This window comes from Mus musculus, chromosome 9 (assembly GCF_000001635.26).
Source record: "Mus musculus strain C57BL/6J chromosome 9, GRCm38.p6 C57BL/6J".
NCBI lineage: Eukaryota > Metazoa > Chordata > Mammalia > Rodentia > Muridae > Mus > Mus musculus.
In genome coordinates this window covers 50,486,700-50,512,322 of record NC_000075.6, presented here as the reverse complement: position 1 = coordinate 50,512,322, position 25,623 = coordinate 50,486,700, and the positions used below count along the sequence as shown (strand labels likewise).

General features: G+C 44.4%; 1 protein-coding gene and 1 long non-coding RNA gene across 2 annotated transcripts; one reads left to right on the top strand and one right to left on the bottom strand.

Annotated features, from left to right (window-relative positions):
• Positions 1-6,683: 6,683 nt before the first annotated feature.
• Plet1 (placenta expressed transcript 1) lies at positions 6,684-17,798 on the bottom strand. The gene is made up of 4 exons (NM_029639.2): positions 17,577-17,798; positions 13,024-13,228; positions 11,195-11,250; positions 6,684-8,046 (listed from the first exon to the last, which is right to left on the bottom strand). Exons 1-4 carry the CDS (start codon positions 17,758-17,760, stop codon positions 7,778-7,780), a joined length of 714 nt encoding a protein of 237 aa, NP_083915.2. The 5' UTR covers positions 17,761-17,798; the 3' UTR covers positions 6,684-7,777.
• Positions 7,518-23,524, top strand: Plet1os (placenta expressed transcript 1, opposite strand). The gene is made up of 3 exons (NR_040714.2): positions 7,518-7,702; positions 13,153-13,397; positions 22,836-23,524. It is a non-coding gene; the product is annotated as a placenta expressed transcript 1, opposite strand (long non-coding RNA).
• Positions 23,525-25,623: the final 2,099 nt, after the last annotated feature.

Below are 25,623 nucleotides of genomic sequence, written 5' to 3'. Positions count from 1 at the left end.
ATCCCCAGAGTAAGCTGGGACTAGCAATATTGGTGAGCTTTGGTTTGATTGTGAGACCTTGCCTCGGTGGCTAGTACCTCAGTTAGTAAGAGCAGTCGGGGATGATTTCTGACATCAGCCTTGGGCCTCCACAGGCACCTGCTCAAATATGCCCACATATATGCAAAAACAGTTTTACACACACACACACACACACACACACACACACACACACACACACACACACCCCACATCAAACACACATGAGAAATGGAAAGAGAAAGAAAAAGGGGCTCTTGAGATGACTCAAGGTCAAGGCCCCTGTCACCAAGCGTGATTACCTGAGTTCAATACCCAGAACCCACATGGTGGGAACCAAATGGTTGTAGGAAAGAATGGACTGCTGCAAGTTGTCCTTTGATGTCCATGCACCTGCCAAGGACTCCCTACTGCCATGCGCACACAGAGTAAATACAATGCAAAGAAGAAGAAAAGGTAGGTTATACGATTCCATTCCCACTTGAGACTGCTGTTTCCATAGTTGCAACAGTTCAGGCTTTGGCACCATGGCTTGTGAATGAGTATTGTGCCCTCCATGGTACATTTGCTACACTTCAGCTAATCACTGATCTCTGGAGGGCAGTACTCCTTTCCAGTTCACTGACAAATCTGAGGTTCAAGCGGCGTAAGAACCTCTTCTTTTGGGGCAGGGTCTCCTGTAGTTTTGAGGTCCTGAGCCTCCTGCCTCTCCCTCCTTTGGGAATTACAGTGTACCGCCTCACCTCACCAAGTTCAGAATTTTGCTGAAGGTCATCCCATAAATGAAGAACCAAGGTTGAACTTGGGTCTTGTTTGCTTAAAACATGAGTGAGCTTGCACATATGTATGGGAATAGTCACACACACACACACACACACACACACACACACACACACACACAAATACACATGCACACATGCACACACAGGTACATGCACACTTTCCAAGGACATCAGGTAAAATGACTATTTAAAAACTTTCCAAGCTGTTTAAATTTGTATTACATGCATATTTTATTCCTTCAGAGGCCTTTTGAGTTTGTTGGGCTCCAGCTTCTGCCCACAGTTATTTTTACATAAGTCATATGTATAAACAGAAATGAACATGGAGATTTTGCATACATTGGTTTATTTCCCACTTCCATCAAGAGTACATATCTAATCGCAGTACACTGATTTGTATGGCTGCAATGTACATAAAATCAGTGTGGAATGGTGCACATGTGCTAGATTTACTGAGTTATAGCCATGGAAAAACAGCCCAGCAATCAGAAGTAAAATAATTTTCATTTTCATTTGTCTCCCTTGACTCTCATCAAGGGAGATGCAGTCTGTAACCCCGAGCGGCCTCTAGGAAGTCCCGGGACTTCTCCTTCAATGGTCCTGAACTCTGTGCCTCAGTTTCCAAAATACCCAGCCCAAAGTTTACTTTTGCTCATTTCTCTTGGCCCCCTGTTCTCACATGAGCTCTTAAATATATAGAACAACCTAATCTTCCTTCCCTATTATCCATTCTTTGAATTCGCTGTAAAAGGACAGATCTGGGAGCAGACCCAGACAGCTGGAAGACATTCTGCCTAGAAATGGGTGAAGAGGTGAAGCTGGGGCTGGAGGGAGGGACAATGGTGCAAAATCCTGCAGTAGCTACTTTCTCGAAAAGTCGCACATTTATCATTTTGGCCCTTGTTCCAGACACCATTTTGTGCGTATTTATATTGTCTGTAATGCTTGGTTGTCTTGTCCGTCAGTATTTACTTTGATATTGTTTGAGGCATCAAATAGCAACATTTGGATGGTGTACACTTGGTGCTAGTCACTGCCTTGGGTGTTTTGTGTGTATAAATTTACTTTCCCTTTACAGAAGCCTGTTAGATGGCCACTACTACCTATCCAACGAAGCCAAGTCACACAGAAATTAAGTCACTTTTACAGGGTTCCACAGCTAATAACAAGCAAATAAGACTGGACCCAGGCATGTGGCTACAGAAGTTTTTATTTAACCACTTAACATGCTGCTATACATTGGGGCTGGAGAGATGGCTCAGCAGTTAGGAGCACTGCCTGCTCTTCCAGCGGATCTGAGTTCAATTTCCAGCAACCACATGGTGGCTCACAACCATCTGTAATAGGAGCTGATGCTTTCTTCTGGCACATAGGTCTACATGCAGATAGAGCACTCATATACATAAAATAATTAAATAAACCTTAAAAAAAATCATGCTACCTGTCTTATGAAAGAGTAGATTTTCACTTAATTACTAGTACTGTAAGCATTTACTTTAAAAGTAGCCTTATATGGTGGTGCACCGTAATCTTAGCATTTAGTTAGATGAAAAACAATAAAAGTTAATAATCCACAATTTGCTGGGCAATTCATGGTGGCGCACGCCTTTAATCCCAGCACTCGGGAGGCGGATTTCTGAGTTTGAGGCCAGCCTGGTCTACAAAGTGAGTTCCAGGACAGCCAGGGCTACACAGAGATACCCTGTCTCGAAAAAAAAAAGTCCAAAATTCTAGATTTTCTACCTGCTTTTAATTATTGGCATAATAACTGGCCTGTTGACCTGGTTTGGGGCTTCTAAGATCTTATGAAGATCTTGGAAGTAATTGGGTTTGGAAGGCATTGGTCTTTTTTCTTTCTTTCTCAGACAGGAGGATCACACCCTTTAGGTGGGTAGATGATTTTGTTCCTAATGACTGAAATTATTGATTTTATAAAGCACAAAGCTATACACAAAGCACTCATGTGGGAAAACAAGGTTGAACAGTGAATGACAACTTTCTTCTCTTCTTCCCGTGGCCAAGGTGCTGCCCATGGGCTTCCTCACCGCTACGCTTATGCATTTGCAAGCTGTCAACATCCAACGAATGAGAAGAGTGAGTACAAATAAGAAACCAGGACCGTGTTCCTGAAGCTGCCCGTGCACAGACCACTTTACAGCTTTCCCATACTCTGCCGCCTGCTGAGCTTTACTGCTTATGAACCACTTCCTAGAACAACCAAGCATGGCAGTTACCTAGGTAGATCCTGGGCTGCTTCAGTTCTGCCTCCTGGGTCCACGGGTGATTCTCTTGTGGAATACTGCTTCCCTCTGAGCCTGGGCTCTGCTTTACAGTCTAACGCAGTGCTCCTGGCAGGAGTGCTCCCAGCAGGAGTGCTCCCGGTAGCCCTTGCTAGTCAGTCACATGTGCCATAAGGAAACACCTATTTACCTTCCCTGACTACATTTTAAAACTAGGTCTGAGGGTCTGGACAAAAGTGCTTGGGTCTGGGAATCACTGCACAAACCACTCAGACACCAATCTCAGTCAAACAGGGCTGGTTTATTGAAAGCATACCCCAAGACTGATCAATTGGGGGGGGGGGGGCGGGGGGAGGTGTAGTCAGACTTGGGAGCTAAACTTTGCCCTTGAGTCAAGATGCTCTAGGGCTTTTAAGACTAAAGTTTACAGACATCTGTGCCAAGTTATTCCACCAATCAGGATTTAGGGATAGAGGACGTCCTTAGGAACATGCCTTTGTGATACATTTATCCTGTTCTCATTGGTTGGGGGTATTCAACTGTGGCAGATTTGCCTTGCCTAACATTTATGTCTTAATCTGCCAACCAGGATGTCAGTTACCCACGTACATGTCTCTGCCAAATAGGATGTCGGTTCCTAGGGAGGTCTTGGGAACTTTACTCAACCCCTACTCAAAATGAGACCCTTATTTCAAATGACCTCTTATATTGGTGCAGGTGTCTCTCTTGTGTTGGGGTCCATTTGGGATCCATCCTATGGGCAGCAAGAACCACAAAAGCTCATACACAGGTACAGGAAGTACTGCCTGGCAGTTGGTTTGGATCCAAGCTTATTGTGGCAAACTATACAAAGCAGTTCTACCTGACGTCTATTGTGACTCGTTTCCAAGAACACCAAAGTACAGAACATAACAGAATATACAATCCACTTGGGATGAGAAAGTTTCCTAGCACAAAATGACCAGCTATGCAGCTAACAGTTACCTAGGCCTTAACAGAGAGACAGCTCTCAGTAGTTAAGAACATTTGTAGTTCTTGCGGAGGATCCAACGTCCTGTCCTGATCATCCACATTGTGGTTCACAACTATTCATGATTTCAGCTCCAAGGGATCTGACATTTTTCTAAGCTCTGTAGGTACCAGACATGCATATGGTGCACATACATTTGAATAGACAAACACTTATAGATGTAAAATAAAATAAAAATTGAGAAAAATAAAATATTTATTTATTTGAAAAAATCAGGATTGGGTAATGCAGAGAACCCCAGGTTGAGACCTGGAAGAGAGCTGAAACACTAGGGCTGAGCATTGTTTAACAGATAGGGAAACAAGGCAGAAGACAGCACAGAAGTTTGTCTACGGTCACCTTCCTACTTATCAGAAGGTCAGGCCTGTTGACTCAGATTTCCTAATCCCATTTCCTTGGTCAGCTGCCTGGCTGAATTCTGCTACCCAGATTTCTTTGCGTCTAAAAATGTTTTGAGAGTTTTTTTGCCACGACTGCACCCTGAGACAAAGTCAGTGTTTGTCACAACGTTCACGTTGAACCTGGCAGGAAGACAGGCTGAGCCACGAAAGGTAAATATGAAACTGCTCCCGGCTTGCTGGGTCAGGATTCACCAGTGTTTATTTTGGAGATGGTACCAAGCAGTGGGGCCTGGGAGAAAGAGTGCCAGAGAATACAGCTTGTGTATCAGCAAGGGACACCTGCTCATCATGTGACCTGGTGAGCTCTTTTTTTTTTTCTGGGCAGGAGAATCCCTGATAATTTAAGAGCTATTCAGGAATTCCAAGGTGTCTTCATTAAGGGGCAGGCTCAGAAGTGAGTAGAACAGCCTTTAAAAGCCAGCTTTACTGTCTTCTTATTGACTAAGCAATGTTCTCTCTTTGTCTCTGTCTTTGTCTCTCTCTCTCTGGTTTTTTTTGAGACAAGGTATTGCACTGTAGCCCAGGGTATTCCATGTAGCCTACTCTGGCCTCAAGTTCATGGCAATCCCCTCGTTTTAGCCTTTGGAGTGCTGGGAACCTGGAGATGCATCTCCACCCCTGGCTTGGTGTAAGGCTTGAATGAGATGATCCATGTACAGTCTATACTTGTTCAGGGGCCGGGCAGGGCTACCAGTAAGCACTTGGTGAGAAAAGAGAAACCAAGGAACAAGAGGTTCCAAGTACTGGTCTCTCCACCACACCAGCCATAAAGATGGCAACACCAGCCAAAACTTTAAAAATTCTGCAATCTATTATCAACAACAACAGCAAAGAAGAAGCAAGCAAGCAAGCAAGCAAACAAACAAACAAACACAAAAACCAGCTATCGGGCAAAAATGCTAAATTTGGCATTTAACAGAATCTTTAAGGTCACTGGTTAACTGCTAAGAAATCAGGAAAGAAAACTCTGTGGCCACACAAAGAATGCAGTCTGCAGTTATATTCAGTGGCAGCAGTCAACACCAGCAGTTGTACAACTGAGAGAATCAGGTTTCCAGAGTCAAGATACTGTAATAGTCGGAACACCCAGTTTACAACAGAAATTTACAAAGGGAAAAAACTGAAGCAGACATTGTTCCCAAGGAAGACCAGCCACTGGGCCTAAGAGGCAAAGACTTGATGTCAACATCTTAACTATGTTCAAAGTGGGGACTGAAACAGCGACAAAGACCAGAAGCCAGGAAAATGTTTCTGCACACAGAATAGAGGTGGGCAGAGAGAGATTATAGAAAGACGCCAAATAGAACTTTTGAAGCTGGAAGGTGTAACAGGTAATATATATAATATATATAATAATAATATATAATGTTGAGGTTCACCTGCAGACTTGAGGAGGCAGGACAATTGGAGAGCTTGAAGAGAGGTCAGTTGAAATGATCTAGTTTGAGGAGCAGGAAAAAAAGAAAAAAAGAAAAAAAATGGTCTCTGGGATGCAAACGCACTGACATATTTATAGTTGGAGTTTCAGAAGGAGACAGAGAAGGAAGCTGAAAGAGCAAAGAAATGTGGATTGAAAATGACCAAAGTTTATGAAAGGCAAGACTGTCTCCATTCAGAAAACAACAGACTACCAGAAAAATCAAAGACACACGCCGAGAGGCTGCGTGATCAGGGCTACAGTTGACTCTGTAGTTACTGCTTCTGCCGTGAACGATACTGTCATCATTCCACACTCCAGGAAGCAGGGGTGGCTCCCATTTCAGCCAGCTACGGGGGGACGGGGGGACGGGGGGACGGGACGGGACTCAAATCCTGGTGTACATGTGGAAACCAAGCATCTGCAGCAGGACTGTGTTCCTGCCCAGCCTCTCCCCATCTCCGCGGCCTCTCTCTCCTTTCCTGCCTCCTTCCCTCCTCCCAGGGTCTTGCTATGTATCCCTCGAACTTCCTCGAAGACCAGACTGTGCCCAAACTTCCCATTAGTCCTTTCTCCAGCCTCCAGAGAGCTGGGGCAAAGGGAGGACTGCTGTGCCCAGGTATTAGCTCTGTGCTTAGGGGTTTCAGAAGCTCTCTGACCCCTCAGACTTATCTTTAAAAGTGGACAGAATAACCAGGCGACTCTCAAGATAGCACATTTTGGTGAGGCTTGCCCGTGAGGCACACATTAAAGCAGCTAACAGACTCAGCACAGAGAAGAGACTAATGTTATGCGGGACCTTATGCACACTGTGAGCTGGTCAGACTTTTGTCAGCGTGACACAGGCCAGGGTAATCTGGGAGGAGAGAATGTAAGCAGAGGGACATTTTCTTGATTAATGATTGAGCTGGGTGGTGCTCACCCCTGGGTCCTGGACGGTATAGAAAAGGAATTATTAAAGGAAAACTTTTATTTCTTATTACAGGCTTATTGTTGGAAATAACTTTTTTTTTTTGGTTTCACGTTGTACTATAAATATTACAAGCATTTTCTTTTTTGGCCCATTTCCTGGTATAAATTATCATCAAGGAAGAAATGACCAGCTTTGACTGGACAAAACAAAACTGAGATAAATTAACCTTGCATCTGTCCTTGAAAACACACACACACACACACACACACACACACACACACACACACACACACTTTTATTCCTAGTTCTAAAAACAAAGTTAGGTAACACTTTGTATTTTATCACTCATTAAGGGTTATCTTTCAATTTAGCACATTTCGGTATTCTTGTTCAATATATTGTTTATTTGACTTAGAAAAAAAAAGTCATGTGTCCTGTCATTGGCTTCTGAGGCACAGTTTTCATATACTTCCTTCAAAACCTACCGACTGGTCTGGGCACAGTGGAAATCTGCTAGTAGCCACAGGATGATCACTCATTTCTCTTTTTCCTACAGTCACATAAGTCACATAAGTCCTTTGCAACCTGAGTAGGTTTGGCCAGAAATCTGAAATCAGTTTGAAAGTAAAGAAGGATCATTCCCTCCCCACCCCCACACCCAGGAGGCTCATGGGAATACCTTTGGCAAGAAACACAAGTTCAGATTGGCTGTCAACAGGTTAAACTGAGAGTCAGAACTTCAGGTTACACGCAGGATGGATGGACTAAGTATTTACAAGAAGCGGAATTTGTGCCCTGAAAGATCCAGGCAAGCATTTGTATCCCTCAAGTGCACTAGTGTTGCAGGTCTGTGGTCCAAGGTGGTGGAGCTGCGGACTGAGGACATAAAACCTTCATTCGGGTATGTTTAAGCACTGGCCTGAAATGAGCTCGGGAGGATGACCTGGAGGTTGGAGATCTGCTTCCCCAGTTTTCTTTAGAAGAGGAGTTTACTAATGAGAAAAACAAGCAGGATATGGAGGGCACCTGCCAGGGGGCTGCCGAGAGTGCGGATGGCCAGGCTTTTGGCTGTGGTCTTGGCTGTGGTCACGGCTGTGGTATTGGCTGTGGTATTGGCTGTGGTCACGGCTGTGGTGTTGGCTGTGTCCTTGGCTGTAGTCTTGGCTGTGTTCACAGTTGGAGTCGTGTTTATGGTCTGGCTGGTCTCAGAACTCTCAGGAATAGGGGTTGAGGCTGAGGGTTGTACTGGGGGAGAAACAAAAATCAAGGAAACAATTTATCAAGCCTCTGTTTGGAGGTGGGTGGGCCCTAGAGAAAGAGGCTAAAGACAGGCAAGATGGCTCAGCTGGTAAAGGCATTTGTCACTGAGTTCAACCTCATGTAAAAGTGGAAGAGAACTGACCTCAAAATGTTGACCTCTGACCTTCACACACGAGTCGCATATGTACACATATGTACACGTGTGAAAAAAAAATCTTTTTAAGACAGTAAAGCCAGAGATCACGAGCAAACGTCAGTCACCACTTCTCCAGTGCCACACAGGGAAGGGAACTGTAGTCGACTAAAAGGTACAGCTTGTTAAGCAATAAGTCACTAAGCCTCCGTCCTTAAGGTCTCCCTGATCTTTTCTCCTTCATTTTACTTTATTTGTTTTTTAAAATGCATCTTAAGTGTTTCCCTGCATGTCTGTATGCGCATCACACACATGTAGTGCCCTCAGAGGCTGGAAGAGTGTATCAGATTTTCTAGAGTTGGAGTTAGATCGTTGTGAGCGCCACTTGGGTAATGAACCTGGGTCCTCTGGGAGAGCAACTATATGTTCTCAACTGCTGAGCTGAGCCATCTCTTCAGCCCCTACAGAGTCTGTTGAGAAGAAGAAAAGATCCACCAAAGAATTAAAAAAAAAAACATGAATCTGTTAGTTGAGATATATCAAATATCTTGATACTCTTACCTGGAATGCAAATATGACCCAAGGTTGTACACTTTTTATAATTTACTTGCTTAATCAATGATGTGGGAGAAGTCAGTATCATGCAGAAGCAAGAATGGTGACCTCTGCTTTAGTTAGTGGCAGATGCCCTGTCTGAATCCTTGACTTTGTTTCTCTGGCCTGCAAGCCACAGGCTGTTTCCCACGTAGGTTCTGGCTACATGCTGGTACTCAGCAATGATCGCAGAGAAGCAAAGAGAGCCAGGCCTTCACTTTTAGGGACTTGTCTGATGCCAGAAAGCCTGGAGCTTGGAGCACAGACACTTCAAGGGTGTCTCACCCTTAGCTGGGAGTGGGGCCCACAACCCCAGCTCTGGGTAGAAGGGCACTTTGGGGGAGTGGAGTAAGGGCAGAGACAGGGGAATAGCTGGGGCTTGTTGGCCAACAGTGTAACTGAAAAAAAAAAAGGGAAGCTCTAGGTTCAATGAGAGCCTGTATTTTTAGTCACAAGAAGGAGAGCCATAGATGAAGGCATAGGATATCCTCCGTTTTCTTTCCCATGTGTACATACACACACACACACACACACACACACACACACACACACACACGCACACAGATGCACATGCACACATATTTTCTTCCTCTTTAAATCTTGGTTATAAGAGGAAGAAGGAGAATGCCACAGGCCCAGGCATCCTTCTGCCTCCTGGAGGAAGCCCATGTCTTTTCTCTCTAGCCTTTCTCCAGGACAAGTGTCTCTTTGGCATTCTATGCAGCAGAGAGCAGAGCACAGCCACATTCCCCCTTTCCTTTCCTTCTTTTGTTTTGTTTGAGACAGAGTCTTTCTCTAGGTAGCTCATGTTGGCCTTAACATTGTGACCTTCTGGCCTTAGCCTCTAACTGCTGGGAACGTAGGTAGGCCACCACTCTTGGCCTTTACTCACTCTGTAGACCAGGCTGGCCGCGAACTCAGAAATCCACCTGCCTCTGCCTCCTGAGTGCTGGGATTAAAGGCTTGCGCTAACACGCCTGGCTTCCCCTGATTTTTAAACTCTATTTTATTAGGATAGAGCTAAGGGGTCTTGATTAGAAATACACATTTTCCTCTATCTGCAAGTGTTTTTCTCAAAAAATGTCCTTGAAACCACCAACAGTAAACACTGTCATATATAATAGTTTGACTAGGCATAAGTGCTTTAAAATGTGCTTTTGGAAATAATTTTTCCATCTGTGCACTTTGTAGTAAACGACTTACAGGAAAACCAGCAGGATGCTGCGTGTCTTTTAGCTCTCTGTGGCTTGTGCGGAAGGCTTGGGATTTGGACATTGAGAGAGACTAATGGTTCTTGTTTGGGTCCGCCAACGCCCCCCCCCCCCCCCCCCCCCAATGCTGAAGATTTGAATCTAAGGCTTCACACATGAGCCCTTGGCTGAATCCTACAATAAAAAATACTGCCTTAAAATGATCTCTTTACCAGCACGCAGGAAGCAGAGACAGGAGGATTTCTGAGTTCAAGGCCAGCCTGGTCTACAAAGTGAGTTCCAGGACAGCCAGGGCTATACAGAGAAACCTTGTCTTGAAAAACCGAAAAACAAAACAAAATGATCTCTTTAGTTTTAATGTAAGTCTAAGAAAAGCAGACAAATGGGTAAGATGAGGAATTGAAGGCTCACAACCACCCGTAATGAGGTCTGACACCATCTTCTGGCTTCGTCTGAAGACAGCTACAGTGTACTTATGTATAATAATAAATAAATCCTTGGGCCAGAGTGAGCAGGTACTGAGCGAGCAGAGTTGACCAGAGTGAGTGGGGCCGACTGGAGAGATGGGTGGGGGAGTTGACCAGAGCGAGCAAGCAGAGGTCCTAAAAATTCAATTCCCAACAACGACATGAAGGCTCACAACCATCTGTTCAGCTGCATTGTACCCATATACATTAAATAAATAAATACATACATACATACATACATACATAAATCTTTTAAAAAATAAAAATAAATAAATCTAAAAAAAAAAGAAAGAAAACAATCTAACAAGAACTGATGATATTTCTGTGATACCAAGTCTTTTTTGTCCAGCTAGTGGCCTCAGTCTCCTCCCAGCCCCTGCATAATTAATTTCCTTAAAAACTGATTGGTTAAAGTTGACCACGTGAATGCCTTGTGTGAGCGTGGTTTCAGGTTACGTGGAAGCGGAGACTAACAGTGCCTTTTCATACGGGTGCCTATCTGGTACTGAACAGAAAGAGTCCCCGTTGAAGCAGGAGCCAGAGGTGACCACGGGGATTGCTGAAAAACTGCACAAATCTTAGAGAGGGTTTTTGTTTTCCACATAACATAAAACAAAAGGCTGGGGGAGATCTCACATAGGTTCCCGGACAGTGGGAGACTCAGCTGATGCCTAAGTGACTGCCTGAGTTTAACGCCAAATGTTTGGAGCTTCTGCAACAGAACTCACCTTGTTCCATTTTCACGGATGACTTTGAGGCTGTGCGATTGACGACGATGAGGACCCTGGAGAACAAATCAGTAAGAGACATGGTGAGGACTTTGTCTCTGGAGCTCACAAGCCACACCTCTGCCTTTCTGGATCACCCCATCCTGTCCATCGCTTTCGAGCTTACTTCGTCTATGACACAGGAAGCAGATCTTTACCTATTGATCTGATTCGTATTGACTTGACTGAAGCCCTCCGGCTTTTAACGCCAATCACCTCTGCCATCGCCTAACCCCATTAAATTATCCTCATTTAATTATTGTCCTGTTGCTATTAAACCAACGAGTCCGTTGCAATACTAGCCGCTTGTCTACGCAGCCAGCAAGCCACTAATGAAAGGACACAGTCTGCGTGTCAGTCGCCGAGCTTAGTGTGAGCAGATAGCAGTGAATCCCACAGTCAGTGACTTCATGCTCGTGGCATTTTTAGTGTCTTCAGAGTCAGCTTTTGATGATGATTCAGATAATTAGTTAAGGAGTCAGTTGGAGTCATGATGTGTCTGATGAATTAGAGGAAAGCCAGAGGGTGTGACAGAGCTGTTTCTGAATCTATGTATCAGGGAAAGCAAGGCAAGCCCCTCACCTCAGTACTCACGTGTGTGGGGGATGGGTTCCCCAGCCTCACCATCGTAAATCCCATGGGCACCTTTGATGGTCATTTTGTGCCCTGCTTAGCATGGTGCCCTCCATGGTGGTGTTCCTTGTGTCACCTCCCCTTGAATCAGTCTTGCAGATCAAGACCATGAGTGTGCACACCATGAGCAAGAAGAGAATCTAGTGGATTGTAGTGAGTGTGCCTGTGAGGATGTGGAGTGCGTGGACAGTGGGATTTCACTATGTAACGACGATGTAGATTGTCATTGCTGTGTCACTGCAGACTGTACCTGCTAGAGCACAGGTGGTTACAACTGTTGCCACGGTAGGGTTGGCAATAGTTGCTCCCTTTGGATTCTGCTTTCATTCATCACTTTGGGGCATAATAGTTCCTCCCCCAAAGCTGATGAAGCCTGGCTACTCCTCAGAGTGGGAGACATCTGTTGTGAAAGTATAATGCTAGCCTCCAGGTAACCTTTTCTTAGAACCTCAGGGCATCTATTTTTTTTTTTTTTTTTTTTTTTTTTTTTGGTGACAGGAGGAAACTAGTGTTATTACTCAGTTGTCTCTTAGCTACCGGTTTCCCAAATGAGTGTATGTTTAACAAATGATGATCCACTAACGTTATATACACCTAAATATTTAATTATTTATTCCAATTATATAAGTATTACTATATTTAAATATTCAGTCTATTGATGCAATTATTAATTAATATGTTTAATTATTATATGACTAATTATGAACAACCTATTTAGTTAACTATACTTAATATATTATATATAGTGTGTGTATGTGATGGAGTCAGAAGAGGGGTTACTTACAGGAAGATAGATCACTGAAGGAACAGGGAACAAGGGAAGAATAGGAGAAAAGCACAATGGCGAACATGGTGAAAATGTCATAAGGAAGCCTAGCATTCTGTATGCTAACAAAAGAGGTTATTTTAAAAACGGATTCTCCAGTTTGAATACAGACAACTTGAAAGAAAGTGCTCAGTCTTCCTGATTACGTAGAGTATCGGAGTGTGTGTGTGTGTGTGTGTGTGTGTGTGTGTGTGTGTGTGTGTGTGTCAAGAAGTGCTACTGTGGGGTTCTCCACTCACACCCAGTTTAGGTTCAACCTTAGGTTAAGGCGAACTGTAGAAACCTGTTATAAACTTTCCAAAGCCCCAAGTGACAGGAGAGCAGTCCTTACTGCAGGTTGACTTTAGTCACATCCTCGGAAGTAGGAACTGTCCAGTTTGTCTGGAAGACCGACTGGCTTTGGGATGTCAAGTTATAGTAGACACTGCTGTCGTTGCACTTCTCATATGTTCCACTCCAGGTGCCCACTGGGCTGTCGTCCTCCTTCACTGCTTTCAGGATCACGGCACTGACTGAATCGTTCACGGGGACCGTCACTGGGGGAAAGGGTATGAGGAAGCAGTTAGCGTGAGCCAAGTGAAACCAAGGAGGTGTGTGAGCAAGGGAAGCCACGGAGTGCGGACGGACGGCATGCACCCGCTTCTGTAAAACAAAGTACAGAGATCCTGACTGGGAACCCAGGGTGCCACAGGCCTGTGACTCCAGGTGAGCGATGTAGGAGCGTGAGATTAGTGTCCACTTCAGCTACAGGGAAGCTTAAAGCCCGCCTGGGCTACAGACGATTTCAGTATTCATCTTTATGGGTTTTTTTTTTTTTTAAATTCTCCAAATAGTCTACAGTGAAAGGCAGCTATGAGCCCAACCACCCTCTGGCCCTGGTTTTGCTACAGGGGGATGGATCCTAAATGTGAAAAGCTAAATTTCTCCTCAAAGCTTGGTACCCCTGAAAGAGTTCGGAGGTCCCCTAGGAAGTGTTCTAGGGATACAAGGGAGTAATATTGCTAAGTAAAACCAAAGGCCTGCTCCTGACCTCAGAAATGTTGGTTCCTCCAGGTTATTGAAGGTGGGGGTTGGGAAGGACAGGGGTTTGACTAGGTATTAAGACACTGAGGCCTGAGCCACAGGGTCTTAATTCAAGGGCCAAATTACCTCTTAAGGTTTTTCTCTACTCAGATGAGGTCTATGACCCAGCCTGCCTACACTTACAGGGGACCTTGCTGACATTTTATTAATTTCAACATGAGGCTATTTTAGTGTGCCTGTTCCCCCCCCCCCCCCAGAAGAGCCTATACGAGTAAATTCCTCAATACTGGACCATTTCCGTCTTCTGAAACTCCTCCCAAAGCAAAGCAAGTGGATCCAGTAGCAGGTCAGACAGTCCTGGATCTGCATCCCAGCTCTGGTACTTAGGGGCAAGACTGGTCACTTCTTCGCTCTGGCTTCTTCTTGCTCAGTGGCTACTGTACACAATTTGTGTATTTCGAAACAGGATCTCATCCTAAGCTGGATTCAAACGTAACCGAGGCTGTCCTTGAACTCCCGACTCTCCTTCTTGTGTATAGACACTGCAGGTGTATGCTGCCACACCTGCTTTATAAAATGTAGAACAGTGAACCCAGAACGAGGTATGTGTCAGGCAAGCGTTCTACTAACTAAGCCACATCTCTGACTGCTACACTTTTATTTTTTTAAGTTTCCTCTTGGTGCTCACCATAGCTCTGTGTCTGGGAAATAACATTATCCCTCATAGTAAAAGCTCCTGTTAGGACTAAAAAGAAGATGCTAACACTTGTGGTTCATATCAGATAAACTGTGATTGTTATTACTAATTTAAGCACATTGTATTTCCTCGCCCTGGTTTGCTTTGTCAGGAAGGTCAGCTGGCCCAAATCCTACATGTTCTGAGTCACTCAGAGAGGAGGTGACTTTTGTCTCACATCTCTGCATGGTGGTGTAGCGGAAGGTGATACATAATGGTGTCATCTAGATAGCCCCAATCCTCTCAGCTCTCCATATGTTTTCTCCACAGTTCCTTTTCTGCTTCCCTTTTCACTGTGGGCTCAGCTTTCCTTCCTTCCTCCCTCCCTCCCTCCCTCCCTTCCTTCCTTGTACTTAGGGTCTTTGGATCTGTGACCTCAGTCTCCCTTGATTGGATGCCTTGAGCATTTGGCGGTCAGACCAGACTTCCTCATATAACCTGTTACGTGGGATGTATGCCCGTCTACCTAGAGAATCTAAACCCTCCTGCCATCTCATTCCTGTCTCTTGGCTGTCAGTGATAGTACCCAGCACACTTTCAGGAACCCAAGAGTCCAGCCTCCCTCCTCCAGCTGCTGTCTCCCACCTCCACCACCCTTGCCCCCAGCTGTTCTGCAAAGGCACCTGGCTCTTATCTGACCCACACCTGGGCCTGGTTTGTTCACGTCTGCAGCCTGTCTGGAACCTTCCTTCCCTGTTAGCATTCATCCCATACCCACTTCCACAGCCAGATCTCGCTCACATCCCCGCCTCTGGATTAGCTTACCCTCTTTCCTCCTCATATCTGAAACATTCACAGCCTTTCTCTAGGACTGAATACTTGATTATATTTCATGGTTTCATCAGTCAGCATGCAAGCAGCCCAGTGTTTGGCACCAAACACTTTTGATTGATTCTAACGCCCTGCTTCAGGGCTGGGGCGAACTGTTGCTTAGTAGTAGAGCATTTGTCCAGCATGTTTGAAGCCTTAGCTTCTGTCTCTGGCACTTAAAATAAAAGTCCTTTATCCAGTGGAACTCACTGTTCTAGAAGCTGGAGGGTTGAGGAAGTAGTGTTGACATCCTTGTCCAGAGAAGTGAGCAGAGGCTGACTTAAGCAGTGCCTCAGGCTTCTTTCTTACAGGTCTGAGGGGTAGGGGTGGGGCTGGGGTGAGCCCTCTGAGACGCTGGCTAAGCTGTGCTGTCTCTAGGGTCTGCCAAGCCGTTTATCTGTGGTTTGCTAGCGTTAACACTATGTTGAAACGGTAAAGGGTCTCAAACCAAAGCAAGGAAAGGTGGCTGTCTACAGTAAGCCTGAGTCGGGGCCACTGCACTCCGTAAAGGTATTTGTAAAGCCTTCTTTGTAACTGTAGGTGTGGAATTGGGTCCCTCTCACTCCCATGGACAGAGGATTTTTTTGACCCTCAATTTAGAGCTCAAACACATTTTGGATTGAAATGGAATCTGAAAAAGAGCAGAGCTAGCTTAGGCACTCGAGGAAGCTGAGGTCTTTCTCTTTCCCGAGGCTACTGGGACTTTTGCGGTTGCCCTTCCCCCACCTCCCCCCATTGTCTTGTGTTTTCTCCTTCTTGTCTCCCTCCTTTCAGAAAGGCTCCCACATCTTCATCTTATCTCTCCCTAGTAGACTTCTCTTTTTCTCATTTCAGCAGCAGGCCCTGTCTGTCTCCTGCTGTGCCATCTTACAATCAGGGGCCTGCGATCGCCCTGGCGGTAATGGATTCATACACACACTCACCTAGTGTTCATCTTGAATTACAGACTTATCTTCCCTGCTCTGATATGAAAAGGCCCACTTCCCAAGGGGATGGGACATAGTCCTGTTACAGCAGGAGCATTTGCTTAGTGACCGTCTCCAGGAAACAGGAGAGAGACAAGCAGCAGAGTGGGGAGGTCTGGTGTGGTGGCTCACCTTCCAGGCTGGGACTCTGCAGATCACGCGCACGCAGTCACCATAGTGACCTCTGCAAAGTTTGCTTAGACTAAGAGAGGAAGGGTGGCGTAGGAGCTAAGAAGGCTGGCTGGCTTTTGGCTAAGTTCCTTAGGTTCAAATATTAATTCTGTTGCGTTCTAGTGACCTTGGGTAAAAACTTTACTTCTGTATGCCTTCTTTCTCCCCTGGATAATGGAGGTTAATAATGGCATTTCCCCCTTAGATGTAAGTCATGTTAGCATTATAATGCAGATGTACATAGAGTGCCTCTGTTCCCACAGCACTCTATCTGGAGCAAGCAGGTGGCTGTGGGGGAGGTGGGGTGGGCAGGTGAGAGAGTAAAGGCACTTGCTATGGAAACCTGGTGAGTCTCAGACCCACATGCTCGTGGAAGGAGAGCAGCAACTCCACAACTCCTTCCGGCCTGCGCAAGAGTGAGGGGTCATGCGCATGACTGTGTGCACACACATGCACACACCATAAGGGTGTACACACTTATAATAATAAAAAAAATTTAAAAATCAACTGAAGTTGCTTTAAAAAAAAACCAAATAGATATATGAAGCTTGGTAGGAAAGCATATTTCTTGACTAACAGGTTTGACTAATTAGAAAGCGTGTTTTTAACTTGTAGGTTTGTTGAATCCCATAAGGGAAAGTTATGAAATACTTTCCAGATACTTCTAAGAAAAAAACCATTAGATTAAGATTGAACAACCAGGACTCAAAGATCTTCTACTCCTTGCTGGCAAGGGGTCTCCATCAAGTCAGGCAACACCTCTGCCTTTCAGGCCCCTCACATACAAGGCGGGCTACTGATATCTTCCTCTAGTTTAACTTGGCTTTTCCCATACACTAAGCTCAAGTTATCCTTCCTGGCGTCCCGCAGGGTACAGTCATTCTGTCAAGTGGCTGTAAAAGGACAGTAGACTGCAAGAATTCCCTCAAAAATAAACAATGTCCGCTTAACACAGCCTTATGTTGCCAGGGTGTGATCTGCCTGGGGCTCAGTTTACCCCACCTGCGATTCAGTTACGGACAGGAAACTAGAGAAAAAGTCCTCCGGGTCCACGCTGCCACCTATCAGTCACCACTCCCCACTTTCCATCCTGTCCACACACACATACGGACCGTAGGAAAGTCTGATTCAAGCTCCACCGAGAACAAAGGGGCAACAGAATGAGCGCCTTTGACATACCTGTATAGGTTACATCCCCACCAGAGACGTTAGCCATAGTGCTGATTTCCAAGATGTCGGAGGTGTAGATGTTATCAAGGACCACGCAGGACCCATTATCACTGGCAGAGAGGGAGGGGGATAAGTGCAGAGCCAGGCACAGGAACAGTCCCAGGTGTGGAAGCAAGGAGCGGAGCGACAGCATGGTCCCGGGCTGTTTGGGTTGCAGGGCCTGGCAGTAGTAAGACTAGGTGTGACAGGCTCCTGTTTATATGCTCTGGGGCTGGAGCTTCTGGGTGAGGTCATGCATGCAAATCACCCTCCCTCCCTCCCTCCTGAAAACATTGCCTTCTGGAATTTGGCTCAAGACATTACCTGGATGAATCACCCAGCCTCCACTTTTGTGACCAACGATCCTCTACCAATTCCAGTTTTGCTCAAGAAGAGTTCTGGCCAAATTATTTGACACGGACCCCCGTCTCAGCACCTGCTATCTGAAGAAGTGGGAAAGGCTGGTGAGGAGTGCTAAACACGCCCTAAATAAGTGGAAGTCCTAAATAAGTGGAAGTCCACAGTTGAGTAATTACCACGTAGGTGGTCTGCTTGGAAGGCGTGCTTTCCTCTGTCAGAAACTCAGGCTTGGGTGCCCTTTTTATCTCAGAACATTGCAGAGCTGTTTCTGATGTGACTCCAGTTTCCTCCTCATCTCATGACTAGCCTAGAGCTGGAAAGACTGGAAATTTATTTACCTATTTTTAAATTACATTTGTTGATTTTGTGTGTGGGTCAGGGAGATAGGAGGAGGTTGCAGAGGCCACTGTGTGTGTGTGTGTGTGTGTGTGTGCAGCAGGAGGTCAGAGAACAACTACTTTCAGGAGTCCTTTCTTTCCTTCCATTACATGGGGCCTTTAGGATTGAACTCAGGCTGTTAGGTATATTGGTAAATGTCTTCAGTCACAGCCTAGACACGTGCCTTACTTATTTATTCTTTAGACAGAGGGTCCAATGCACTCCATGCTTGCCTTGAGTTAGTTCTCTGTACATTCGTAGAACCTTGAATTCACACATACACACGCACACACGCACATATATATATATGTATAATTTAATTTTTGAGACAGGTTCTCACTATGTAGCCTTGGCTGGCCTGAAACTTGCCATGCAGCTCTGCTTCCCGAATGCTGGGATTAAAGGTGTGTACAACCACACTCAAGATGTATTTTATTTCTTTACTCCACGTTTGTGTGGGTGGGTGTGGCATCTGCATTGGAGAGCAGTTGCCCTGGAAGTCCAGAGGCACCAGATCTCCTAGAACTGGAGTTATCAGCATTTATGGATGGTTCTGAGAATGGTCCGCCTGTCCTCTACAAGGGCAGTTTAGCTCTTAACCACTGAGTCATAGCTGTGACCTTGAACTTCTGTTCCTCCAGCTTCAACATCCCAACGTTTGGGATTACAACGTGCACCATCACAACCAGTTGAAACCGGCACTGGTGACTGAATCCAGAACTTCCTAAAAGCTAGGCAGGTTTTACCGATGGAGACACATTTGCAGCACCTACAGTTTTATGTATTTATTTGGAAAGAAACATTTAGGTCCACATTGTTCCTGAAACTTCCCTCCATAGTACCAGAGCACAGGGAAATGATTTTTTAAAGTTGGGAAATAATTTTTTCATATCCCAACCTCTCCTAAAATGTTATAAATTACCCACTAAAGGAGATGAGGGAGAAGGAGGCTACTTTGTAAATAGAAAAGAAATAAAAATATTATTGAACCAAGGCAATAGCTTTTAAATTTTTAGTTAATTTGTGTATGCGCCCCCCCCCAGTGTGTGTATATGTGTGTGTGTATGTGTGTGTATGTGTGTTTATGTGTTTGTATATGTGTGTGCATGTGTGTGCATGTGTGTGTATGTGTGTGTAGATCAGAGGAGAACTCGTGGGAATTGGTTCTTTCCTTCCTCCATGTGGGTTCTGGGACTTGAACTCAGGTCATCAAGCTTGGTGGCAAATACCCTTTACCTGATGAAGCATTTATAGGACCTGAATCACAGTTATATTTTTAAGTGTCCCCTTAAGAGAAACATAGGGTCTTGGGTTGAGGAACTCTGGAAAATCTGTCTAACATTAGCAGTGGGAATATCCACAATAGTGGTCAAAATCTGCCTTTCAGAAACTTTTAGGGATTAACCAAAGGTTTTCAAATAATCTGGAAACATTAAAAAAAAAAAAAAAAAAGAGTGGCTGAGTGTCATTGGAAACGGTGACAGTAGCATCTTACTTAGCTTGTCTGGACCCACTCTCTAACCTCATCTCCATGGCGGCCACTGAAATTGACAAATCTACTACAGCAACTATGGAGACCAGAAGACTGTACCTAATGGAAAGATCAAGGAGAGAAGTCTCCTAAAATGGTCACGTAAGTCTCTGGGGGATGATCTGTGTGACCTTCCTGGAATCTGTTTGTAAAGTTGCTTTCTTAGAATTTACAATCAATCCTTTTGACTGGATTCTGAATTTTCTGTATGTTATTAATAGAGTGTTGGTCAAAGATAGTCAGTGGGAATTTTAAGCATTGTTACCAGACAGTGACTCCATGTGGGACCAAGAGATTGAATTTTTAAAAAACATATAAAAGAGTTTTGAATGCTGCAACAAGTCCCTGGGAAGCTAGGTTGTGTGCATACATGTGACTAGGGAAGCGCCGAGAAAATCCCTCTCACCTTTGACTCTGGTTGAGACAAGTGTCACAAACAGGAAGAGGAGGCTAAGGTTACAGTCATATAACAGCCTGGCTGGCCACAGAAGACATACCCCAAATACAGAGGGAGGGAAGCATACAGAGAAGCCTGGGGAGGATTCTCATTTAAAAGACTGAAGGGAATTTCTTCTGTCTGTTCACTAGACCACACCTAAGTTAACTAAATGGAGACTGGGTGGGGGTGGGGGGGGTACAAGTGCTAAGGAATTGAGTCTCATAGAATCAATTTCAGAAACTCAGTAGCCAATAGCGATAGCAGCAACAGCAGACAACAGCTGCAGAGGGTGGAGGAAGTCAGAGTTTAGAGTTGATGCATCATAGTTTTTGAATGTTCAGTCTTCAACAGAGAGTTCCGAGATGGGGGCTGGGAGTGTAGCTCACTGATTGATAGAATGTATGTCTGATTTACACAAGAACTTGAGTTTGAGTCTCAGCACTGGAAAAACAAAACAAAACAAAACAAAACAAAACACAACAAAACACAACAAAACCAAAACCAACCAACCAAACAAAACTACAGTACATATGTTTTAAAAAAAAGGTCCAGAAAGAAGGAAAAATTTAGCAGTAAACAGAAACTGTACTTGATGAATCCAGTTATTGGATTTAGTAGATAGTATATTAGTGTATTTAAAGGATTAGGAATTGTGTCTAAAGAGTTAAAGGAAGGTATGTAATGTTGGTTCTGAGCAATAAAGAGTAATCATAAAGAGACAGAAATGTTTTAAAAATATAAGCAAACCAATAGAAATTCTGCTGTTAAAAGTCCAATAGTAAATTAAATTAATTAATTTTTGAGATAGGATCTTATTTTATAGCCCTGGCTGGCCTTGAGTTCCCAGAGATTACTTGTTTCTGCCTCCTGAGTGGGGGAGATTAAAGACATGCTCCACCATAGACTGTCCCTGTGGCAGTTTGACTAGGAATGGCCCCATAGTCTTACACAGTTAAATGCTTGGTCATTAGGGAGTGGTGCTTCTTTGACCTGGATTAGGGGGTGTGGCCTTGTTGAAGGAAGTGTGACACTGGGGGTAGGCTTTGAGGTTTCAGACACTCAAACCAGGCCCATTGTCTCTTTCTTCCTACTGCCTGCCAATCCAGATGTAGAACTCTCAGCTACTCTCCAGCACCTCTGTGAAGCCTTGCTCTCTGCCATGAAGAGAATAGACTAGAACTCTGAAACTGTAAGAGTTGCCATGGTCATGGTGTCTCTTCACAGCAATAGAACACTGACTAAGACAACTCCTGATAAGTTGTTTAAAAACTACTAAGATTGGAAAAACAGATTTCAACTGACTGTAGGGAGTATCGATAAACTTTAAGATTGCTGACCTGAATAGAGTTAACAAGCGGGGTGTAAGGTTTATATAGTGAAAACGGCAACTACCCAGAACAGCCAAAATGGTCTGGGAAAAAACAAAACAAAGCAGTATTCACACTCTCTGATTTGAAAACTCACTACAAAGCTACAATGGGGCAGGGTGGTAATGGCCTATGAAAGGCCACACAGGCCAATGCAGAAGAAGTAAGTCCTGTGTTTATGAGCAGATTACTTACTCAGTAGTTTCTGGTTTTCAGACTTACACCCAGGGTTTGAACAGGCTGGGTAAGTGCTGTACCACGGAGTCATGTAACCAGACCCCAGCCAACTGGTGTTTTAAGGAAGGGAGCAAAAGAGTTCAATGGAGGAAGAACAATGTTTTTCATGTTGTTAATAATTGGATATTCGTATGCAAAAGAATGAGGTCCTGCCATAAACGTTAACTCTTGATGGACCAAACTTGAATCTAAATGTAAAACTAGAAAACTTGTAGGAAATGTGTCACCTTTCTGGCCTTGGTTGGGACGATAGCTCCTTAGATGTGCTGCCCAAGAAAAGGTAGGAGAAGAAGAAGAAGAAGAAGAAGAAGAAGAAGAAGAAGAAGAAGAAGAAGAAGAAGAAGAAGAAGAGTGAACTTTATCAGAACTGAAATGTTTGCTTTACAAAGGACACTGTAAAGGAAAGAAAAGATAGCTCACATAATTGGAGAAAATATTAATGAATCTTATATACCTGATACCTATAAATCTCTCTCTCTCTCTCTCTCTCTCTCTCTCTCTCTCTCTCTCTCTCTCTGTATGTGGGTGTCTATAGATGGGCAGAGAGTTTGAACACTTTCTTCCAAGAGAGTTGTATTCCATATGTAGAAGGGCACTCAGAAGCATTAGTCATTGGAGAAACACAAATGAAACCCACAGGGGCATCCTGCACTGCAGACACAGCAATAATGGTACCAAACTTGGGAGCAGACAGCCTGAGCCCCACGTCAGGTCTGGCCACCTGCCTTCAATAAGCCAATAAGAGCTAATTAAAAATGGAAAATAGGCAAAGGAGATTTATTCAATGTAGTCACATTGGGAAGAGAGACAAGGAGAGTCATTGCCCCCCAAGTTTGTGTTTTCAATATGGTCTTGGTAAGTAATCATCCCTTTCTAATATGTACTTTTAATTTTATTTTTAATTTGTCTTATTGCAGGTGGATGGCTGGACCCGGATTTGGGCACAATTGTAACCCTAAGATGGGTAACGGGGACTCAATTGTTGGAATGGTATTGAAACCTTCCCTGGAACACTTGTGCATTTCTCGCAAGAATATAAAATGATGTAGCTGCCTTTTGAAACTGTTTGGCATCTAATCAACTAAACAGAGTCACTACTGTATGGCCCAGGAACCCCACTCCTGGGTATTTATCTAAAGGAATAAAAACCTTGACTCCCCACAAAAATCTCTACACAACTGTTTATAAAAGAATTGTAACAGTAGCTCCAAATCGACTTTGAATAAAGAAAATGTGGTCTACTTTTACAATGGACTGTCACTTCAAAACAGGAATGAAGTATGGATTCCCGAACTGCCATCAGAGAGACCTTGGATAGATTGCACTCTGTGAAAGAAGTGGACTCAGAAGGTCACGCACTGTCTAATCTGCCTTATGTGAAAGGTCCAGAATAGGCAACTCTGCAGATGCAGGAAGCAGGAAGCTGTGCCAGACCTGGGGGGAAGGTGTGAGAAGGAAGTGAAGTGAGTGTGAATTGGCTGCTGCTGCTTTGGAAGTGACCAAGATGTTCTGGAATAGTGATGACATCTAAGCCCTGGAATGAATCAAAGCCCACCAGGGTGAATTTTATGGCCTGAGAATTTCATCTCAATAAAACATTTTTGTTTGTTCTGTGTGCTATGCAGGGAGCTGGGGTGATTGACCACGGCAAGGCTTAGTATCCAGTGTTGTATTTAACATTGTTTTTTTTTTAAACCTACTTAAACTTTAGTTTCCATGTTTTTTTGGGGTAGGTAGGGGCTAGGAGTTAAAGCTAGGGTCTTGAGCTTGCTAAGTGTGGGGGTCCTACCCTAAGCCACCACCCCTCCAGCTCGTCTCCTTTTCTGGGAGTTAGGTGATAATACCAATTCTGGACATTTTTATGAATATTAAATGAAAACTATATGCAAATTATTTTGAGGAGTCGATAGGGAGGCAGAGGCAGGCAGATTTCTGATTTCAAGGCCAGCCTGGTCTAAAAAGTGAGTTCCTGGACAACCAGGGCTATACAGAGAAACCCTGTCTCAAAAAAAAAAAAGTTTTAAAGAGTTAGTTTGCTTTTTCTCTCTCCACCTTCCCTCTTCCTCCTTTCCTCTCTTTTCTGTAGAAAGCTCACCAATTACTGCAGTACCTACCTACCCCACTAGTGCCTCTGGGAAAGACCACTATCAGGAAACAGATAGCCTGTCCTCCCAAGGTCAAAGTTTAAAAGTAGAGTCCCTTAAATCCAGCAGAAGTGGCCAATGGTGGAGGCAGGAATTGCTGGTCTGAGGAGCCCTGGGGGATCTTGTCTCCTAAGTATGTCTACAGTGTGCTTAAGATGTGGCTAAGAGCACAGGCCTGAGAGAGAACCTGAGGCATGAGTTAGTTCCTGAGCCTTTTGTCTGATTCCTGTTAGAGTGCCACATTTGTAGGGGGATGGCATCCAGGTTTGAAGGCAATAATGCCATAGGCTTGCGGGTTTTTTGTTTTTTTATCCTCTATGGCAGTTCACTGCTCAGCCTAGGGAGAGAGGCCAAAGGAGATGGAGTCAGAGAACCTCTGCCTTCAAGTCCATCGATGCTGGTTTTAACTGTGCCTTTGACTGTTGGCGTCCAGTGGTACGTTTCGTGGTTCTGAGAACATCCTCTGTGCTTCAGAGGTGACAGTGGCCAGTGTTTTAGGAGACACAGACTAGACTTCTCATTCCCCAGTAAAGTTCACTATTAGATGTCACATCACAAAATTTCACCTCATCTTCTCCTAAAAAAATAACTGTCATGTATGATTGAGGGAGGAAACAGCACAGAAAGATGAATTTATGTCAAGCATAAAAGCACATGGATCCTGGTCTCTTCTTGCTGGCCAGAGTTCCTCTGCTGTGCAGTTCCCACACTATATAGCTCTGCCACTGTATGGCTCCCATACTGTATACCTTCCCTGTGATATAGCTCCAATGCTGTATAGCTCCCTTATGGTATAGTATCCTTATGATATAGCTCCATACTATAAAGATCCTGTACTGTATAGCTCTCCTGGTTCATTAGTCAGCATGTGTTTTATCTGCTTAGCAGTTTCTATTCAGATGTAGCCAAAATACAGCATATTTTAATTAGCCACGTGTGTGTTTCTAGTACATCTAAGACTCTTGCTTAGCCTACTTGTTTTCTGTGGGCCTTAAAGTTTACAGTTACAACTGTCAGTTGTGACATCTTTGCTCAAGGATTTCTCTGACCACACCTGTGTGTTCATTTTACCTGACTGTGCTTTCAGTCACAGTGGGACACATGATGATATATTTGGATGCTTGGGTTTGCGTCAGTGGTCCCTGGTTTGGTGTTGGGCATTATGTGAGCCGCTCAGGTTCATGATGTCTAAGGGGACATTATGGTCAGCTATCAAACTCAAGGCTGGCGGTGACCCAGAGAACCCGGGAAGCCCCTCATTCATCTCTGTAGAGTGAAGGACACTGGAGCAAAGCTGGGAGATTTCAGAAAGAATGCAGACCAGTCCTGTTGACTCCAAATGGCCAGCGTTTCACTGCCTTTTGTTCTGGTTTATTTCCTCTCTCTTCCCCTCTCTTCACTCCCCCCTCTCTCCAACTCTCTAATTCATCTGTATTTACCTTTTAAAACAGACTGTGACTTGGACAGGACACTTCCATTCATCATCCTGGCTCAGTTACTTCCCATCCGGTTTTACAGGTCATGGGGGAAGTTAGGGTTTTGTTCCTCAATACTTTACTGT